Source organism: Nerophis ophidion, linkage group LG05 (assembly GCF_033978795.1).
Source record: "Nerophis ophidion isolate RoL-2023_Sa linkage group LG05, RoL_Noph_v1.0, whole genome shotgun sequence".
Classification (NCBI taxonomy): Eukaryota; Metazoa; Chordata; class Actinopteri; order Syngnathiformes; family Syngnathidae; genus Nerophis; species Nerophis ophidion.
The window spans coordinates 33,597,529-33,615,992 of NC_084615.1; the positions used below are offsets into that span (position 1 = coordinate 33,597,529).

Here is an 18,464-nt window from a genome sequence, read left to right on the forward strand (position 1 = left end):
TCGCGGCCTCCTCTGTTGCTGTGAGCGTTTTCTGTCTAACAGCACTTTTACCTTTTGTCGTCTTGCTCGCCCTCACCACCGACGCTCGTTTATGCTCCCATGTTGTTCCAGCGTGTGTTGCAGTGTTGTGTTCCTCTTTGACCCTATCCCACCCCGATGCTTCTCCTATTGTTTTTTTTGTTGTTGTTTCTTATAGTTGCAGGACCCCCGCATGTATGATCAGGTCTATAGGTACTTAGACCTTCCTGGGCAGGTATGTGACAAATTAACAGCAATTATTATTTGTGTGTTTTTTGTTTGAAGTTTGTGCTAAAATAAAATATTGTGTGTGCACTGAAATGTTAAGCACGTCTAGGAGTTAAGGAATGCTGAAGTGATTTTCTTAAAAAAACGATGTTAATTCTCATTTAAATATGAACATTTGGTTAACAAGTCTGTGAGCACTCCCTGTTCTGAAGCTTAATCCATTAATTTATGCTAAATCGACTACTTTGTCTAGTTCCAGTTTATTTCGAACATGCATACGATACAATGTAATGCATCACACAATTCCTGTAGATTCATTACAGCATGTCCGAAAAGGAGTAGGAAGAAGCAGAGCTTATTTAATCCTACCCTTTTTCATACCTTAGCAATTTTATCCAATTTCTTTGTTCTCTGTAACCAAACAGTGAACAAATAATTAATTAATAAATAATATACCATAGTAAGCAAACAAATATTAAATACATTAATAATCCTTGTCTCAACAAAAAAAAAAGGGGGAAAAAAAAGTCTTCAAGAGGTTCATTATAATTATTGTTCTGGGTACTTTGAACATTTGTAGTTTGAACAGTCTCTTAAAGTGAATCATATTGGTGCTTTGTTTAATTTTGTTGGTTAATCCATTCCATAATTTAATTCCTCGTACTGATATACTGAAGGTTTTAAGTGTTGTACGAGCATACAAATGTTTTAAATTGGATTTCCCTCTAAGGTTATATTTCTCCTCTTTTGTTAAGAATAATTGTTTTACATTCTTTGGTAGCAGGTTATAGTTTGCTTTATACATCATTTTAGCTGCTTGCAAATTGACCAAATTGTTGAATTTCAATAATTGTGATGTAATAAATAAAGGGTTTGTATGTTCTCTATATCCAACATTATGTATTTTTCTTATTGATCTTTTTTGTAACACAGTTAGTGAATGTTGTATTGTTTGTGTGCCTTTTAGCAAAGAAAAATCAATGGTTTCTCAAACCGTTTCTTTTCAAAAAATAAAGTTCTCCCGTTGCTTATCATCACGGTTTAGCTTCAATTCTGCAAAGGATCATTTGATTTCATTTTTACCTCAGTAAATCTTAAGGTCATCCTTACATTTTTTCTCATATGTTGCTCTAATATAGGGGTGCTCAAATATTTTGCCTTCAACTGTCAAAGGGGTAAATGTGCTAACGGGCCGGAGGCCAAACGTCAATTTCAAGCGTACACGAGCACTATTAGTGCTGTAAGGCTGTAAACCAGGTCTCACATTCCAATTCCCCTGGAACTGTCCACATTTTTAAACCTTCATTCCTATTTTTGACACTCCGCCGACCAAAATAATTAGCTGTATCTCCATACACTGTGTGGGGCCACTCCCCTATAGGTTAATCATCCTTCATTTTGCCAAATAAACACAATTTCCCACATGTATCCTCATCACTGGAGGACGAGGCTAAACATGTTGCACAAAGCAAGCAGAAGCAGAATCCTAATTGCTAAGCTAGACGCTTGAAACAACACAAGAACTAAGCGCTTAGTAAAATTTAGGAAGTGTATATAAAACTGCGATGCAGCAGAAAGTAAGCAGTTATTAACAAAAAATTAACAAGTAGATTGATAAAAGTCGAGAGAGGATAATGTTAGCGCTGTTGGGTTGTTCTGTTGCTGTTCAGCAGCCACTGCTGGGAATTCATGTAAGAGAAAGACGGATCCATTCATAAATCATTAGTGTTGATAACAAGGGTACTATTCGTATATGATTAATACTGGAGTTATTAGAGCATTTTATGTCCTTTTTGTTCATGTTTACACATTTGGGGAATAAGACACCGGCAGGACTTTGAGGGTGAAAACAAAGGATTTCAATGAGTAGAAGAGTTTTTGCTATTGTTTAATAATTGTGTAATACTGACTTATCATAGTTTCGATCAAACAATTGTATGTAATAAAATGAAATAATAAAGTAGTTTAAACAAGATGTTAATATTGTTAAACTGTCAAGAGCACTCACAGTAAATACTAGGGGTGTGGGAAAAAATCGATTCGAATACGAATCGAATCGTTTATGTTGTGCGATTCAGAATCGATTCAAATTTTTTAAAAAATCGTTTTTTTTTTTATTTAATTTTTTTTTAAATTTGTATTATTTTTTTTTAAACTAAATCCAACAAACCACTACACAGCAATACCATAACAATGCAATCCAATTCCAAAACCAAACCTGACCCAGCAACACTCAGAACTGCAATAAACAGAGCAATTGAGAGGAGACACAAACACGACACCGAACAAACCAAAAGTATTGAAACAAAAATGAATATTATCAACAACAGTATCAATATTAGTTATAATTTTAGCATAGCAGTGATTAAAAATCCCTCATTGACATTATCATTAGACATTTATAAAAATAAAAAAAAAAGTGTCACAGTGGCTTACACTTGCATCGCATCTCATAAACTTGACAACACACTGTGTCCAATATTTTCACAAAGATAAAACAAGTCATATTTTTGGTTCGTTTAATAGTTAAAACAAATTTACATTATTGCAATCAGTTGATAAAACATTGTCCTTTACAATTATAAAAGCTTTTTACAAAAATCTACTACTCTGCTTGCATGACAGCAGACTGGGGTGGATCCTGCTGAAATCCCATGTATTGAATGAATACAGAATCCTTTTAAATCGGGAAAAAAATTGTTTTTGAATCGAGAATCGAATTGAAAAAATCAATATATCATCGAATCGTGACCCCAAGAATCGATATTGAATCGAATCGTGGGACACCAAAAGATTCACAGCCCTAGTAAATACCTTTTAAAAATGACAGTTAATACATATTTGACGCATGGATGATCTGTATTGAAATGGGCTGCATAAATCCCTTACATATAAACAACCGGATATGTGTAAATATTTTTTTATAAGGTTTTCCAAAATAAAGTACAACTTTTGTGAAAGTGTACTCCTGTGGAAAGAAACTTCATAAAATGTATATTCAAGTTCAAAGGATTGATATGTATATATACAGTACAGGCCAAACGTTTGGATACACCTTCTTCTCATTCAATGCGTTTTCTTTATTTTCATGACTATTTACATTGTAGATTGTCACTGAAGGCATCAAAACTATAAATGAACACATGTGGAGTTATGTAAAAGTGAAATAACTGAAAACATGTTTTATATTGTAGTTTCTTCAAAATAGCCACCATTTCGCTCTGGTTACATTTTTGCACACTCTTGGCATTCTTTTGATGAGCTTCAAGAGGTAGTCACCTGAAATGGGTTTCACTTCACAGGTGTGCTTGAAGCTCATCGAGTGAATGCCAAGAGTGGGCAAGGCAGTAATCAGAGCAAAGGGTGGCTATTTTGAAGAAACTAGAATATAAAACATGTTTTCACCTTTTTTTGTTAAGTACATAACTCCACATATCATAGTTTTGATGCCTTCAGTGACAATCTACAATGTAAATAGTCATGAAAACAAAGAAAACACGTTGAATGAGGAGAAGGTGTGTCCAAACTTTTGGCCTTTACTGCATACTGTAAAAGAATCGGATTCAGAATTGTTCAAATTTAAAAGACGTCCACCCCTAACATGAGTGAGAAATTTTGCCAAATACCGCCATATATGATGTTCAATAGATGGCAACTAGTTAGCCTTGTACACGTGCCATCAATGATTGTGTGAGGTCAGTATGAATATGTATTCAAAAATTGGGAAGCCACCCTTTGGCGTGCCAAACAAGTCACAGGACATCAAAGACCCTCTCTGACCAATCAACCAACGGAAGCTTCTCTTGCAAAAGGTGCCTCATAGAAGAGACTAAAACTGCATCATGTTAGCGATAACAGGAAAGACACTCTTCTTGACTAAGATGATATGACACAATGGTTTACCTGCTCACCTCTCTTCTTGTCACCCATCAATAGCTGAAGGCCATAGACCGCCCTCAGGACGGCGAGAAGGTGCCCCGGGCGCCGCACGACCGCAAGAAGGAGTGGCAGAAGCTGGCGCTGGGTGCGGAGTTGGCGCAGGACATACCTGACAACAAGCACAGGGAGTCCAACGGCTCTGTTGGCTACTCTGACAACAGGTAACATGAGTGACAGGGGTCAAAATGTTGGCTAAATATTCTTATAAATAATGTCGAGCAAGGTTCAAGGTTCATTGTAAACATGTACGGTGTGTATATATATATATATATATATATATATATATGCCCACATATACATATATATGTGTATATATATATACAGTATGTAGACATATGTATATATTCATATGTACAGTGGGGCAAAAAAGTATTTAGTCAGCCACTGATTGTGCAAGTTCTCCTACTTAAAATGATGACAGAGGTCTGTAATTTTCATCATAGGTACACTTCAACTGTGAGACAGAATGTTAAAAACGTTGTAGGAATTTTAAAGAATTTATTTGTAAATTATGGTGGAAAATAAGTATTTGGTCAACCATTCAAAGCTCTCATTAATGGAAGGAGGTTTTGGCTCAAAATCTCATGATACATGGCCCCAATCATTCTTTCCTTAACACGGATTAATCGTCCTGTCCCCTTAGCAGAAAAACAGCCCCAAAGCATGATGTTTCTACCCCCATGCTTCACAGTAGGTGTGGTGTTCTTGGGCTGCAACTCAGTATTCTTCTTCCTCCAAACACGATGAGTTGAGTTTATACCAAAAAGTTGTATTTTAGTTTCATCTGACCACATGACATTCTCCCAATCCTCTGCTGTATCATCCATGTATCCATTTTGGTATAAACTCAACTCGTCGTGTTTGGAGGAAGAAGAATACTGAGTTGCATCCCAAGAACACCTTACCTACTGTGAAGCATGGGGGTGGAAACATCATGCTTTGGGTCTGTTTTTCTGCTAAAGGGACAGGACGATTGATCCGTGTTAAGGAAAGAATGATTGGGGCCATGTATCGTGAGATTTTGAGCCAAAACCTCCTTCCATCAGTGAGAGCTTTGAATGGTTGACCAAATACTTATTTTCCACCATAATTTACAAATAAATTATTTGAAATTCCTACAATGTGAATTCCTGGATTTTTTTTTTTCATATTCTGTCTCTCACAGTTGAAGTGTACCTATGATGAAAATTACAGACCTCTGTCATCATTTTAAGTGGGAGAACTTGCACAATCGGTGGCTGACTAAATACTTTTTAGCCCCACTGTATATATATATATATATATATATATATATATATATATATATATATATATATATATATAAATAACATTATATTATATATTATAATCTTAGTAAAGGCTGATTTATTTTAAACCCAAATCCTGTCTCAATAGATTAGAGAGTGCGCAGGTGTACCTAATGACGTGTCTGCCGGGATGTCCTGTCTCCCTCAGAGCTGTGATTGTATTAATTGTGCCTCAAGGCTCCAAATCCCCTGCCAAGAAACTGCAATTAATTAGGATGATTTTATGGAAATGGGTGCTTTTTCTGATGTACGGATATTTTTTGCCAAGCATGGATGATGATGACTGCTTCCTCAATGTGAGTTTATTCAAAAGAAGAATGTTACTGCTGAGGTCAAAGCTCGGTTGGGAAGAAAAACAATCAGTCATGAGTTTCCATATTGACGATACTGTATATATGGCGTCTTCTCACACTTGTAATATGCCCAGGGCTCAGTTGTATATGGAACATTTGGACGGGCCGTTCTCGCTGGCGGCACTGCCCTACAGCCAGATGAACGAGCTGCTGAGCCGTAGCGGGGACAGAATGTATTCCCGGCCCAATGACCCTCCTCCGCCTCCGCCGGCCATGCACCCGCTGGGGGAGATCAAGCCGCCCTCTGTCATCAGGTGCACATTCCTACGGGCGGCACTAGCAAAACCAGGAGGAGAATAATCCAACATGTTGTCTTTCTGTCTTCTTAGTTCCAGTTCAGGTTTTTCAGACAGCAGACCTCAGTCCCCAGCAAGGACGGCGGGCCTCAGCAACGCCCACCCACCTCCGCCGCCTCCTCTCCCCCCGCCGCCGCCCCCTCTACCGTCCTCCGGCTTACGCGGCACTCCACCTCCCCCTGTTCCTCCCCTACCGGCCCAACACCAATCCCTGGCGATACCCCCTGCCCCGGCCCCTCTACAGATTGCCCCAGGGGTGCTCCACCCTGCACCTCCACCAGTGGCGCCCCCGCTTCACTCCTCTTCCCCGGCCCGCCTCCAGCAGGTCCTGGACAAGGGCCTGGGGGCGGATGGCACGGTCCTGCCTCCTCCCCCGCCGCCTCCTCCTCTGCCCCTCGCCGGAGCGCGAAGCTCCTCACCCTGCCCGTCGGGGCCCCTTCCTGTGCCGGCGCTTCCGTTGGCGGGGGCGATGGCCTCCCCGCCTCACCACTCCATGCACGATATGGCAGCCAAGAGGCACCATCCCGCCAACCTGCCACCTATCAGCGATGCCCGCAGTGTTCTGTTGGAGGCCATACGAAAAGGTGGGCATGTTTTGGAGACTTTTCCAAACTTCTTAAAGACACTGCTATCATTTCTGTGTAGCTGTTCAAATTTTTATTTCATTCACCCAGCTAGGGGTGCGGCCATTGATTATTTTATTGATTAGTTTTCTTGATTAAAATACGTTGCATTGTGTAACAAACAACAACTGTATTTCGGTGCCTAAAACGCAACTACAGTGGTACCTTGACTTAAGAGTGCTCCATTTTAAGATTGTTTTCAGATAAGAGCTGTCTCTCATCGAATTGTTAAGCTTTAAGTTGTAAGCAAGAATTCTAGTTACAAGCATCCCCGCCAGTAGTTGGCATAGAAAATGTCACAGTGAACCCTGTAAGATCCACCCCAAAAAATGTTTTAACTTGCTAGCATTAAATTATCGCTACAGATTGACATAACTTAGTTTTTCAACCATGGGAAGGAAGCAAGTGAGTGTGAAGGAGAGTGCAGAAAAGAGGAGGCGGATGATATTTATTGAACTAAATAAATAAATGATCCAAATTAGTAATTTATCCATGAAAATATGAAAAAGCTGCTAATGGTGTGTTTGACGAGGAGGCAGCTGAAAATAAACGCCCTAGAAGTCCATTCTCCAAAGTAAATTCTTATTACTGGTACATTACTTCATAAAATACGGTAGTTGTTAGAAGTATTGTATTTTTGTACTATATTTTTTATCTAAAAGTTAATTTTTCTTTAAAAAGCCAAGACATGCACCTGGGGATAGATTGGCAACACTAAATTCGCCCTATTGTGTGAATGCTTTTTTGTCTGTCTTGGCCCTGCGATGAGGTGGCGACTTGTCCTTGGTGAACCTCTCCTTTATACCTCGGTTGGTAGAGTGGCCGTGCCAGCAACTTGAGGGTTCCAGATCCGATCCCCGCTTCCGCCATCCTAGTCACTGCTGTTGTGTCCTTTGGCAAGACACTTTACCCACCTGCTCCTAGTGCAACCCACACTGGTTTAAATGTAACTTAGATATTGGGTTTCACTATGTAAAAGTGCTTTGAGTCACTAGAGAAAAGCGCTATATAATTCACTTCACTTCTCCGAGAGGTGACAAGCAGTAGAAGATGGATTAATGGCAGTTGTGCTGTTGTGGGAGTGTAGAGCACCAACTAGATGGATTTATATTCATTTCAATTCGAGACATTTATTGGAGATACGGGTGTTTGGAGTTAAAGGCTCACGCACTGTTTCCATGCCCCAAATTAGTCTGATTACTCAAATTGTGGGCTCTACCGAGGATGTCGTTATGGTTTGTGCAGCCCTATAAGACACTAGTGATTTAGGGCTATACAAATAATCATTGATTGATTGATTGATTGATTTTTTTAATTTTCACACCTATATGTAATGTCCCAGTGTCCATGCACACCCTCTTATCAAATGTCACTATTGGGCATACGCCGCATGCCTCCCGTACACCGGTGGTGTGTGCCTATTTCCTTTTAGCACAGATTAGTGCAAACTACGGCCTGCCAGCGTCCAAAATCCGACCCGCTGGAAGTCTCCCGCTTCTTTGTTAGCTACCTCTCTTTGTGTATAATGTATATTTTCTGCTGGATCTACTCTCTCGTTTATGCGGCCCCCTTTTTTTGCTGCAACTCTTACCTATACTTTAATATTGTACATCAGGGGTGTCCAACTAATTTTAGCTCAGGGGCCGCATGGAGGGAAATCTGTGCACACGTGGGCCGGACTACTAAAATCATGGCATTGAAACTAAAAAATAAAATCAACTTCAGATTGTTTTCTTTGTCTTACTTTGGCCAAAAATAGCACAAATGCATTCTGAAAATATGACAACAAAAGTATAGAAAAAAATACCCGGCAGCGGTAAAGTTTAGATCAGGGGTCCTCAAACTAAGGCCTGCGAGCCCAATACGGCCCGCCAGCATCCAAAATACGGCCAGTGGGAAGTCTCAAAATTTTTAATTTTTTATTTGTCCTTTCTAATCTGTTTTCTACCGCTTGTTACTCTCGGGGTCTCTTAGCCGCTCAGGGAAATCATATTGTCTAAAAATGCATTTTCCATCGATAACGTAACATCATCGCACTTGCGCCACAGTGTCGGGAGAGCGTACGGCAAGTGCGCTCTCTTTAAGACAATTAGTGCAAAAGGAATATATATATATATATATATATATATATATATATATATATATATATATATATGCATAAATAAAATACAGTCGTGGTCAAAAGTTTACATACACTTGTAAAGAACATAATGTCATGGCTGTCTTGAGTTTCCAATAATTTCTACAATAACATTGCAACACATGCCAATACGGCTGGTTTAGTTTACTAGATTACAATTTTAAATTTACCGCGGAGTTTCTTGTTGAAAACTTGGCGGAATGATGACGCGTGCGCGTGAGTTGGAGGGGACATATTTGCGCAGCACCACTAGCGGCTAAAAGTCGTCTTTTCTCATCGTGCAATTACACAGTATTTTGGACATCTGTGTTGCTGAATCTTTTGCAATTTGTTCAATTAATAATGGAAAAGTCAAAGTAGAAAGATGGAGGTGGGAAGCTTTAGCCTTTAACCCTACAAACACACAGTGTTTCCTTGTTTAAAATTCCCGGAGGTGAGGCTTTACGATGGATCAGAGCGGTCAAGCGAACATGGATCCCGACTACTTGCCAACCGGCAGGTTTCGGTGAGAAAATTGTGGTAAAAAGTCGCCTCTTACCGGAGATCAGCGGAACTTCTGTCGTGCTGCTGCTGCCGTGACTAATTCCCTCAGAGACTGGCGTCAAGACACCCGTAGACACACCCCTCCGACTATCAGGTACTATATAATCTCACTAAAACACTAGCAACACAATAGAAAGATAAGGGATTTCCCAGAATTATCCTAGTAAATATGTCTAAAAACATCTGAATCGCTCACAACGCAATCGCCTTTCTTAACTTTATTTTTTTTAATTTTTTTTTGTAGTCCTTCGCTATCATTATCCTCAGCCACAAATCTTTCATCCTCGCTCAAATTAATGGGGAAATTGTCGTTTTCACGGTCCGAATAGCTCTTTTTGTTGGAGGTTCCCATTATAAACAATGTGAGGATGTGAGGAGCCCTCACACGGGTGACGTCATCGTCTGCGTCTTCCAGTAAAGGCAGAGCTTTTTTATTAGCGACCAAAAGTTGCGACCTTTATAGTCGATGTTCTCTACTAAATTCTTTCAGCAAAAATATGGCAATATCGCAAAATGATCAAGTATGACACATAGAATCGACCTGCTATCCCCGTTTAAATAAGAAAATCTCATTTCAGTAGGCCTTTAATATTTGGTTACATGTCCCTTGGCAAGTTTCACTGCAAAAGGCGCTTTTGGTAGCCATCCACAAGCTTCTGGTCGAATTTTTGACCACTCCTCTTGACAAAATTGGTGCAGTTCAGCTACATTTGTTGGTTTTCTGACATGGACTTGTTTCTTCAGCATTGTCCGAACGTTTAAGTCAGGGCTTTGTGAAAGCTATTCTAAAATGTTAATTCTGGCCTGATTTAGCCATTCCTTTACCACTTTTGACATGTGTTTGGGGTCCTTGTACTGTTGGAACACCCAACTGCGCCCAAGACTCAACCTCCGAGCTGATGATTTTAATTTTTCCTGAAGAATTTGGAGGTAATCCTCCTTTTTCATTGTCCCATTTACTCTCTGTAAAGCACCAGTTCCATTGGCAGCAAAACAGGCCCAGAGCATAATACTACCACCACCATGCTTGACGGTTGGTATGGTGTTCTTGAGATTAAAGGCCTCACCTTTTCTCCTCCAAACATATTGCTGGGTATTGTGGCCAAACAGCTAATTTTTTGTTTCATTTGACATCACATGGACAAAGATAAGACCTTCTGGAGGAAAGTTCTGTGGACACTTTTAAATCCAAATCAAAAGACAGTGTGTGCCCTGCCGGATACTGTTCTAGATGAGGGTTGCTACTGTTCTGTACAGGCTTACCAGTAGTGTGGAATACAGAGTTATTGGTAATCAAGTTTGAAGTGCACTAATGCAGCGTCAAGAGGTATGTGTACGTTTTTTAATTTGCCTCGTAATATACCTGCTTCATTCTCTTCCATCTCATTCCTATTTCGTTCGGGGTTCCTAATCTACCTTCTTAAATAGTGCTTCTTTCGATGCACTTCAGAATGTTCCATTATTCTAATTTGTGAAGCAAATAAACAGTTTCCTCTTCATTATAATTTTTGCTTATGTTATTATTGAATTGTATCTGCTTCCGGGTTACATGACCCGCATTAAGACTGGCAAACGTGCTATACAAAAAGTCCCCTCGGGCGGCACACATTCACTACAGAGATCTGGTTTTCAGTAGCATAATCTAGGTGTGGGCAGCACGGTGAAAACAGGGGTTAGTGCATGTACCTCACAATACAAAGGTCCTGAGTTGTCCTGGGCTCAATCCCGGGCTCGGGATCTTTCTGTGTGGAGTTTGCATGTTCTCCCCATGACTGCGTGGGTTCCCTCCTGGTACTCCGGCTTCCTCTCACCGCCAAAGACATGCACCTGGGGATAGGTTGATTGGCAACACTAAATTGGCCCTAGTGTGTGAAAGTGAGTGTGAATGTTGCCTGTCTGTGTTAACCCTGTCATGAGGTGATGACTTGTCCAGGGTGTACGCCGCCTTCTGCCCAAATGCAGCTGAAATAGGCTCCAGCACCCCGTGCGACCCCAAAAGGGACAAGCGGTAGGAAATGGATGGAATCTAGGTGTGTTAGTCTGCTTTTTCAAAACCGAACACAATCGGATTGAGGAGTGTTCATGGGGTGTAGGAGGCTTATTTAGAGCTAAACTATTTGAGAAATCGAAGTAATTTAGAGCATGGACATGTACTGAGTGACAGAACCAATTAAGCTGGTAAATTGAGGTACTTTTTTACACAATGAAAACGTGTCTTAAGCCTTACCTTTTTTACTTTTCTCTCGCCTTCTTTAGGCATTCAGCTGCGAAAGGTGGAGGAGCAGCGAGAGCAAGAGGCTAAACACGAGCGAGTGGGCAACGACGTGGCCACCATCTTGTCCCGACGCATCGCCGTGGAGTACTCCGACTCGGAGGACGAGTCAGAGTTTGACGAGGGGGACTGGATGGAATGATAGTCAGCCTGCGGACACCTTCTTTTCCTTTTGCGTCTGTCTTGTCGTGGAGAACTCCCATTGCTGTCCGTGTTGTGGTCTTTTTTTAGTGGTTCCGGACTTCATTCCGTTCTGTTTTCTTTTAAGAATAACCACTTTTTCCTTTTCTTTTTTTTTCGTGTCTTACCTGTAATGTATAAAAGAAAACAGAAAAAAGACATGAAGGCATGATGCAATTAGTTCTTTAGCACATTTTCACCACTTTGTGGATGGATATAATAATATTACATGCTCTTTTTTTCCGCTTTTTTGTTTTTTATCAACATACCTGCAGTTTTCTCAGGCTCCATTGCTTCATGTAGCCTCAGAACAAAACAGTGTGTTTGATCGAAGGACTGCACGACCTTTAACCCCAGGGAAATACACGCTTGGAGCGTCTCTCCCTGTCCAGGTGGTGTGGCGTCCTCCAAGGGCCACACATGCTTGTCCATATCAGGAAAGACGAATCTCTGAGCCATTATTTTTAAGAGTATTTTACTTGTCACAAACATGGACACCTGTGAATGGATGTCGCTGTAGTTGTCCCAAATTAATATTTAGTCCAGGTACAATTCATACACCAACAATGAAGGCAGCTTCCCCCTCCACACACACAGAGATACCCTTTACTGTGTAACGAGAGGCCTTACCTCGTTTGCTTCTATGGGGAAAAAAAAAACAGTTTTGTGTGATTAAGACGTTCGGCCATCATTTCTGTCTGTCCTGTTCTTTCTTCGACTTGCCTTATTGTCCGTACAAAAAAACAACACGTGTCGTTGAGTTGATGAATGTATCGTGCCGTTACTACTTCTTACTTGCCTGCGCTTGTATGGATTTGCTCTTTCTATGTTTGGGGGGGATGAGGAAGGACGGAGGGGATGGGGAAAGGCGGCAGAAAAGCCTGGTTCGGAAGACAGAGGAAAAAAGATTAATATCATGTAACTTATGTAACTGTTACAATTTGCTTGAATTAATAAAACTCTAATGAATCCTCTTTGACAATAACTTGGACCCTCTTTGCCCACCGGTGGGAAAAACTATGTTTACAAAATCTAATAATCAAAAGGTTGGGGAGGAAAGGCAGGGTATGTACGAACATTTGTCACAAAATGAATGTCGCTGTCACTTTGAGGAGGAGCTCCTCTTGCCACATACGGTCAATATATGTCGCATTCGCACAAGCAGCCTGTCACATCCTAAATACACTATACTGTCAAAAGTATTTGGCCACCTGCCTTGACTCACATATTCACATATGAACTTGAATACCCATCCCATTCCTAACCCATAGAGTTCAATATGATGTCGGTCCACCTTTTGCAGCTATTACAGCTTCAACTCTTCTTGGAAGGCTTTCCACAAGGTTGCGGAGTGTGTTTATAGTAATTTTTGACCATTCTTCCAAAAGCACATTGGTGAGGTGACACACTGATGTTGGTCAAGAAGGCCTGGCTCTCAGTCTTCGTTGTAATTCATCCCAAAGGTGTTCTATTGGGTTCAGGTCAGGACTTTGTGCAGGCCAGTCAAGTTGCTCCACACCAGACTCTGTCATCTATGTTTTTATGGACCTTGCTTTGTGCACTCGTGCACAGTCATGTTGGAAGAGGAAGTGGCCCGCTCCAAACTGTTCCCAAAAGGTTGGGGGCATGTAAAGTTCCTTTCACTGGAACTAAGGGGCCCAGCCCAACTTCTGAAAAACAACCCCACACCATAATTCCTCCTCCACCAAATTTCACACTCTGTACAATGCAGTCCGAAATGTAGCGTTCTCCTGGCAACCTCAGAACCCAGACTCGTCCATCAGATTGCCAGATGGAAAAGCGTGATTCATCACTCCAGAGAATGCATCTCCACTGCTCTAGAGTCCAGTGGCGACGTGCTTTACACCACTGCATCCGACGCATTACATTGGACTTGGTGATGTATGGCTTAGATGCAGCTGGTCGGCCAGGGAAATCCATTCCATAAAGCTCTCTGCGTACTTTACATGGGCTAATTGGAAGGTCACATTAAGTTTCACGACTGAATTTGTTGCACAGGTGGCATCCTATGACAGTTCCACGCTGGAAATCACTGAACTCCTGAGAGCGGCCCATTCTTTCACAAATGTTTGTAGAAACAGTCTCCATGCCTAAGTGCTTGATTTTATACACCTGTGGCGGGACCAAGTGATTAGGACACCTGATTCTGAACATTTGGATGGGTGGCCAAATACTTTTGGCAAAAGTGCTTTTTTTCACCAAGTACTACTTCAGAAAACAGTTGGCTTTCCAAGTACCACTATGACCAACATTAAAATACCGTAGCGTAGTAGGGCTAACTACTCATTCAAAACAAGGCAGATGTTTTACATAATTATATTTATTATTGTTGGCCACATTACACCCAGTTTGAACAGTAACACTGTTTGAATATGGGAAAATTAAACAGTACTTTAAAAAAAAGTTGTCAGGTGTGGGTCTTGCAGCTAACTGCGGGGTCGTTCTCCCGGGATGCAGACGGACAACTCTGGACAAAGCGTGAAGGTAGGATATGATTTACTCTTCGCAAATCATAACACATACAGAAAACAGGACGCAAACCAAAGGTCGCACGTGAAGCTGAGGTACAAACTTAGCACAGGACTCAAGAACATAGAAACTAGACATGAACCTACGTGCCTGTTGCTTGAAGCAAACAATGAAGCCAGACTGAGCGTGGCGAGAAAGGTGAATAAATAGCTCTCTGATTAGTGGTCGACTGCAGGTGAGCGTGCCGACCACTGAGCAGAGGCAGCTGAACCCAATGATTCCCCATAGAAACCAAAACAAACCAAGAGGTGCACAAAACAGGAATAAGGGAGTCCAAAACTAACAGAACATGACTAAACAAAACATGACCCGGCCACGGATCATGACAAAAGTGATTATTTGACGTACCACTAGATCAGGGTGCCCACACTTTTCTGCAGGCGAGCTACTTTTCAATTGACCAAGTCGAGGGTATCTACCTCATTCATATATATAACTCATATTTATTTATTTATGAAAGAGATAGTTTTGTTAACAAGTTAAAGGTGGTTAATGATAATACAAGCAAGTTCAACACATTTAGATTCCTTTCTTTCATGAAGACAAGAATATAAGTTGGTGTATTTGATTCTAATAACATTTTCAAATGGAGGAGAAAAAAAGTCCTCCTTTCTGTCCAATACCACATGAAAGTGGTTGGTTTTAGCATCTTATTTGTCCAGCCTCCATACTCCTTTTTATACACTTAACAAGAAATACATTGGCGGCAAACTCCGTAGCTTGCTAGCTTGTGCATGCCAGCTTTCTGAGACTCTTATTTTGTTTAACACAGGTAGGTGTAAGCAGCGCTTTTATTGTGAAGACAGGAACTGTGCAGACGGTCTTTAGAGTTTTGACGGCAGGTACGGTGCGAGAGTCTGTTGAAATAAAAAAAGTTTCCCGCCTTCCTGTCGGTTATTTTTTCTTATTAATGATCTGACAACAGCCAGCATCCTCTGACAAGACTCTCAATCAAGTGACGAAAGTGACGTTTTGGTGAAGATTGATGATCGCTAATTTTTTAGGTCTCTTTGTTTTTAATGCCTGGCTGGCGATCGACTGACACACCCTCCGCGATCGCAATTGACGTAACGGGCACCCCTGCACTAGATAGAGCCTGCGTATCATTTGTGGTACACTGCAAAAACTGAAATCTAAGCAAGATTAAATATCTCAAATAAGGGTGATAATTGCTTATTTTCTGTCTGATAAAATAATTCTTCTCACTGAGCAGATTTTATGTAAGAGTGTTTTACTTGTTTTAAGGGTTTTGGTTCTAAAAGATCTCAGTAAGATATTACAGCTTGTTGCTGAGATTTTATGACCTATATTGAGTAAAACATGCTTGAAACTAGAATATCAACTGATGAAATGCTGTGTCATTAACACTCACAAGTATAAAACCACTTTTTTAGAGTAATAATTTCTTACTTCAAGCATGAAAAAAAATCATGATGCCAAGCACATATCATTATGTCAAGATAATGGCACTAGCATTTACTTAATTTTTCAACATATTGAGCAAAAAGGTCTCTTTTTTTTCTACCAAAAAAAGCGCAATTGTTATTAGTGAGAATATACTTATTTTAAAAGGTATTTTTGGGTTCATTGAGGTTAGCTAATTTGACTTGTTTTGAAAAGTCTTGACAAGCCGAATTTTCTTTTTCTATTGGCAGATAATTTTGCTTAGTTTAAATAAAATATCCCTAATTTTTGAATTTTTTTTTCTTGTTTTTGAACACTGACTTTTTGAAGTGTACAGATTACACAGCTTGAGAATCACTGTCCTCTATCGTTGTCTGGAATTTGAGCTAATATCCCTCTCTCAACACAATTTATTCAAAAGCAGTTTTGGATTTTTATGAATTAGGAGTCAAAGATGATGGACTATTCTCCCATCATACACTTAAAGTAATGTTGCAGCTTTTGTTTTTGTTATAAGTATTCATTATTCTTGGCCATTTTTAGCACAGCAGCAAAGCGCTGACTGTACCACTTGCATCAACAAAGCAGGGCATGTATGTGCTTTAACACATATTTAATCTTTTTAGATTAAAAGAAGAAATAAATGTACCAGATTAGTGGAACAGGCCAACACTTTATTATTATTAATAATGTTAACCACAACTCACTTCTCACTATTTAATCAAAGATCAATTTCAATGTATCTATTTAATACTAGGATGGCACACATCAATAAACATTTCTGTAAATGAGGGATATAAAATGCCAACAAGTAATAGCAATAAGATAAAACATTGTCATAGCAATAAAAATAATACTTTACAGACAGATAACAATATATGCAGTAGGTATTCATCAGGAAAATCAATTACATCGGTAAAATATGTGCAGATGTTCTGTGGTTGTGTCCCACTCTACATATACAGTACATATATGCATTGTACACTACGAGGTGCAAAACAGCTGAATATGTACAGTTTGGACTGGATTAGAAAGTACAGAATCCTTGGAACATTGTTTTTGTTGAAATTACATTTGTTCCAAATTAGCAATGAGATGAAAGCAAACACACGTAGGATTTTTCAGGGTGTTCACACATTTTACATTATAATAACAAACGTGATAACAATGGGATAATTAACCTGTATCACAGTAATAATAAACCATATTTAATTGAACTATAATATATTGAATTAAATTTTGAACTATATAAACAACCAGGAAAAACTATTGCATTTTAAGATAAACTCTCCTAAAAAAACATTAATAAAAACTATCTATAAAAACTAATAACTAGCTTCACCATTCTGTGTTTTTCACAGTTTTTGTCACGTCGTCTGTTTTTGTTCTTTATTGCATAACGTTGAAGTAATTTGCTTTAGTTCTTTGTTAAAGGATTAGAATAAAGGTGGGAGACCTTTGAACACTAACTGGTAACACCCGAATAAGTTTTTCAACTTGTTTAAGTTGGGGTCCACGTTAATCAATTAGTGGTACCATTGGGTACCGATGGGTTTGTTTTTCTGGTTGAGCGCAACATAAAAGTCCCTGTTAACATTCTGAGGGACACTGGTGCTTATGATTCTTATATTGTGGGTTCGCTCCTGCCGTTTTCAGCTGAGTCTGACAAAGGGTCATTATCCTTCGCAGGAGAATAGGTTTGTCAGTGTTACACATTCCTTTACACAGAGTGGTATTGTGCTGTAAGCTGGTAGAGGATGAAGTGTCTCTTAGCTTTGCCCACAGAGGGTGTTCACCTTATTCTCAGTGAAGTTTTGCTGCCTGGTAGTCCCACAAGCAACATCTAACTAAAAGCCAGAGGCTTTGTCAAAACCAATGTGCAAAGACTTGGAAGCTCCATCTTTTATTTCTATTCAGTATCACTAGAGGATCTGAATCACAGGTGTCAAACTAAAAGCCCGCCACTTCATTTTATCTGGCCTTCAAAAGCCTAGAAATAATATATATTAATAAAGTAATGTAACTCTTTTGGGAAATAAAAAAAAAATATATATATATTATGAAACATTCAAACCATTTTTTAAATAGAAATACAAACTACTAATAATGATTTCAAAGCAAGTTATCCATCAATTTGTGCAATGTAAAAGTAGAAAGAGATTTCATGGTAAAATTGTAAAATTTACTGAACAACAGTACTTTTTTTACTGTAATAAACTGTGGTGCCGCTTTGGCATTTACAGTAATACACCGGAAAATCTACAGTTGTAAATTTGCGGTAAAAAAAACAAAAACTGTCAGCTCAAGTGCCAAAATTTGACTGTAAAATTGCAGTTTTTTTATTGACAGAAAAAAAACAAATGTAGATTTTATAGTAAAATTCTAGCAACCGAGCTGCCTTTTTTTTAAAACCATGAAAACAGCAGTATTGTTTTTCCATTTACAGTAATATACACTACATTTTGAGGTGAAATTATTGCACCTTACCATATTATTTTTACATTTTAGTTTTTCAAAAATATACTTATAAAATGCATCTAAAAATTGTGTCATAATATTCACTGTTAGATGAGGCCCCATGGGGCCAAACATGACTGCGATGTGGCCCTCG

General features: G+C 39.5%; 2 protein-coding genes across 7 annotated transcripts in view; one reads left to right on the top strand and one right to left on the bottom strand.

Annotated features, from left to right (window-relative positions):
- The window catches only part of wasf1 (WASP family member 1), a 114,755-nt gene extending 101,882 nt beyond the window's left edge, over positions 1–12,873 (top strand). For 3 of the 4 annotated variants that reach the window (XM_061900610.1, XM_061900609.1, XM_061900611.1), the window contains 5 exons: positions 197–253; positions 4,183–4,346; positions 5,920–6,099; positions 6,175–6,725; positions 11,704–12,873. In XM_061900610.1, coding sequence (XP_061756594.1) covers positions 197–253; positions 4,183–4,346; positions 5,920–6,099; positions 6,175–6,725; positions 11,704–11,861 — 1,110 coding nt within the window. In that variant the 3' untranslated portion in view covers positions 11,862–12,873. The remainder of the gene's footprint in view (positions 1–196; positions 254–4,182; positions 4,347–5,919; positions 6,100–6,174; positions 6,726–11,703) is intronic. The other variant, XM_061900612.1, reaches the window with a different exon arrangement.
- Positions 9,012–18,464, bottom strand: part of kif25 (kinesin family member 25) — a 28,994-nt gene continuing 19,541 nt past the window's right edge. For 2 of the 3 annotated variants that reach the window (XM_061900607.1, XM_061900608.1), the window contains exon 16: positions 9,012–14,387. In XM_061900607.1, the coding sequence (XP_061756591.1) occupies positions 14,328–14,387 (60 nt within the window). In that variant the 3' untranslated portion in view covers positions 9,012–14,327. The remainder of the gene's footprint in view (positions 14,388–18,464) is intronic. The other variant, XM_061900605.1, reaches the window with a different exon arrangement.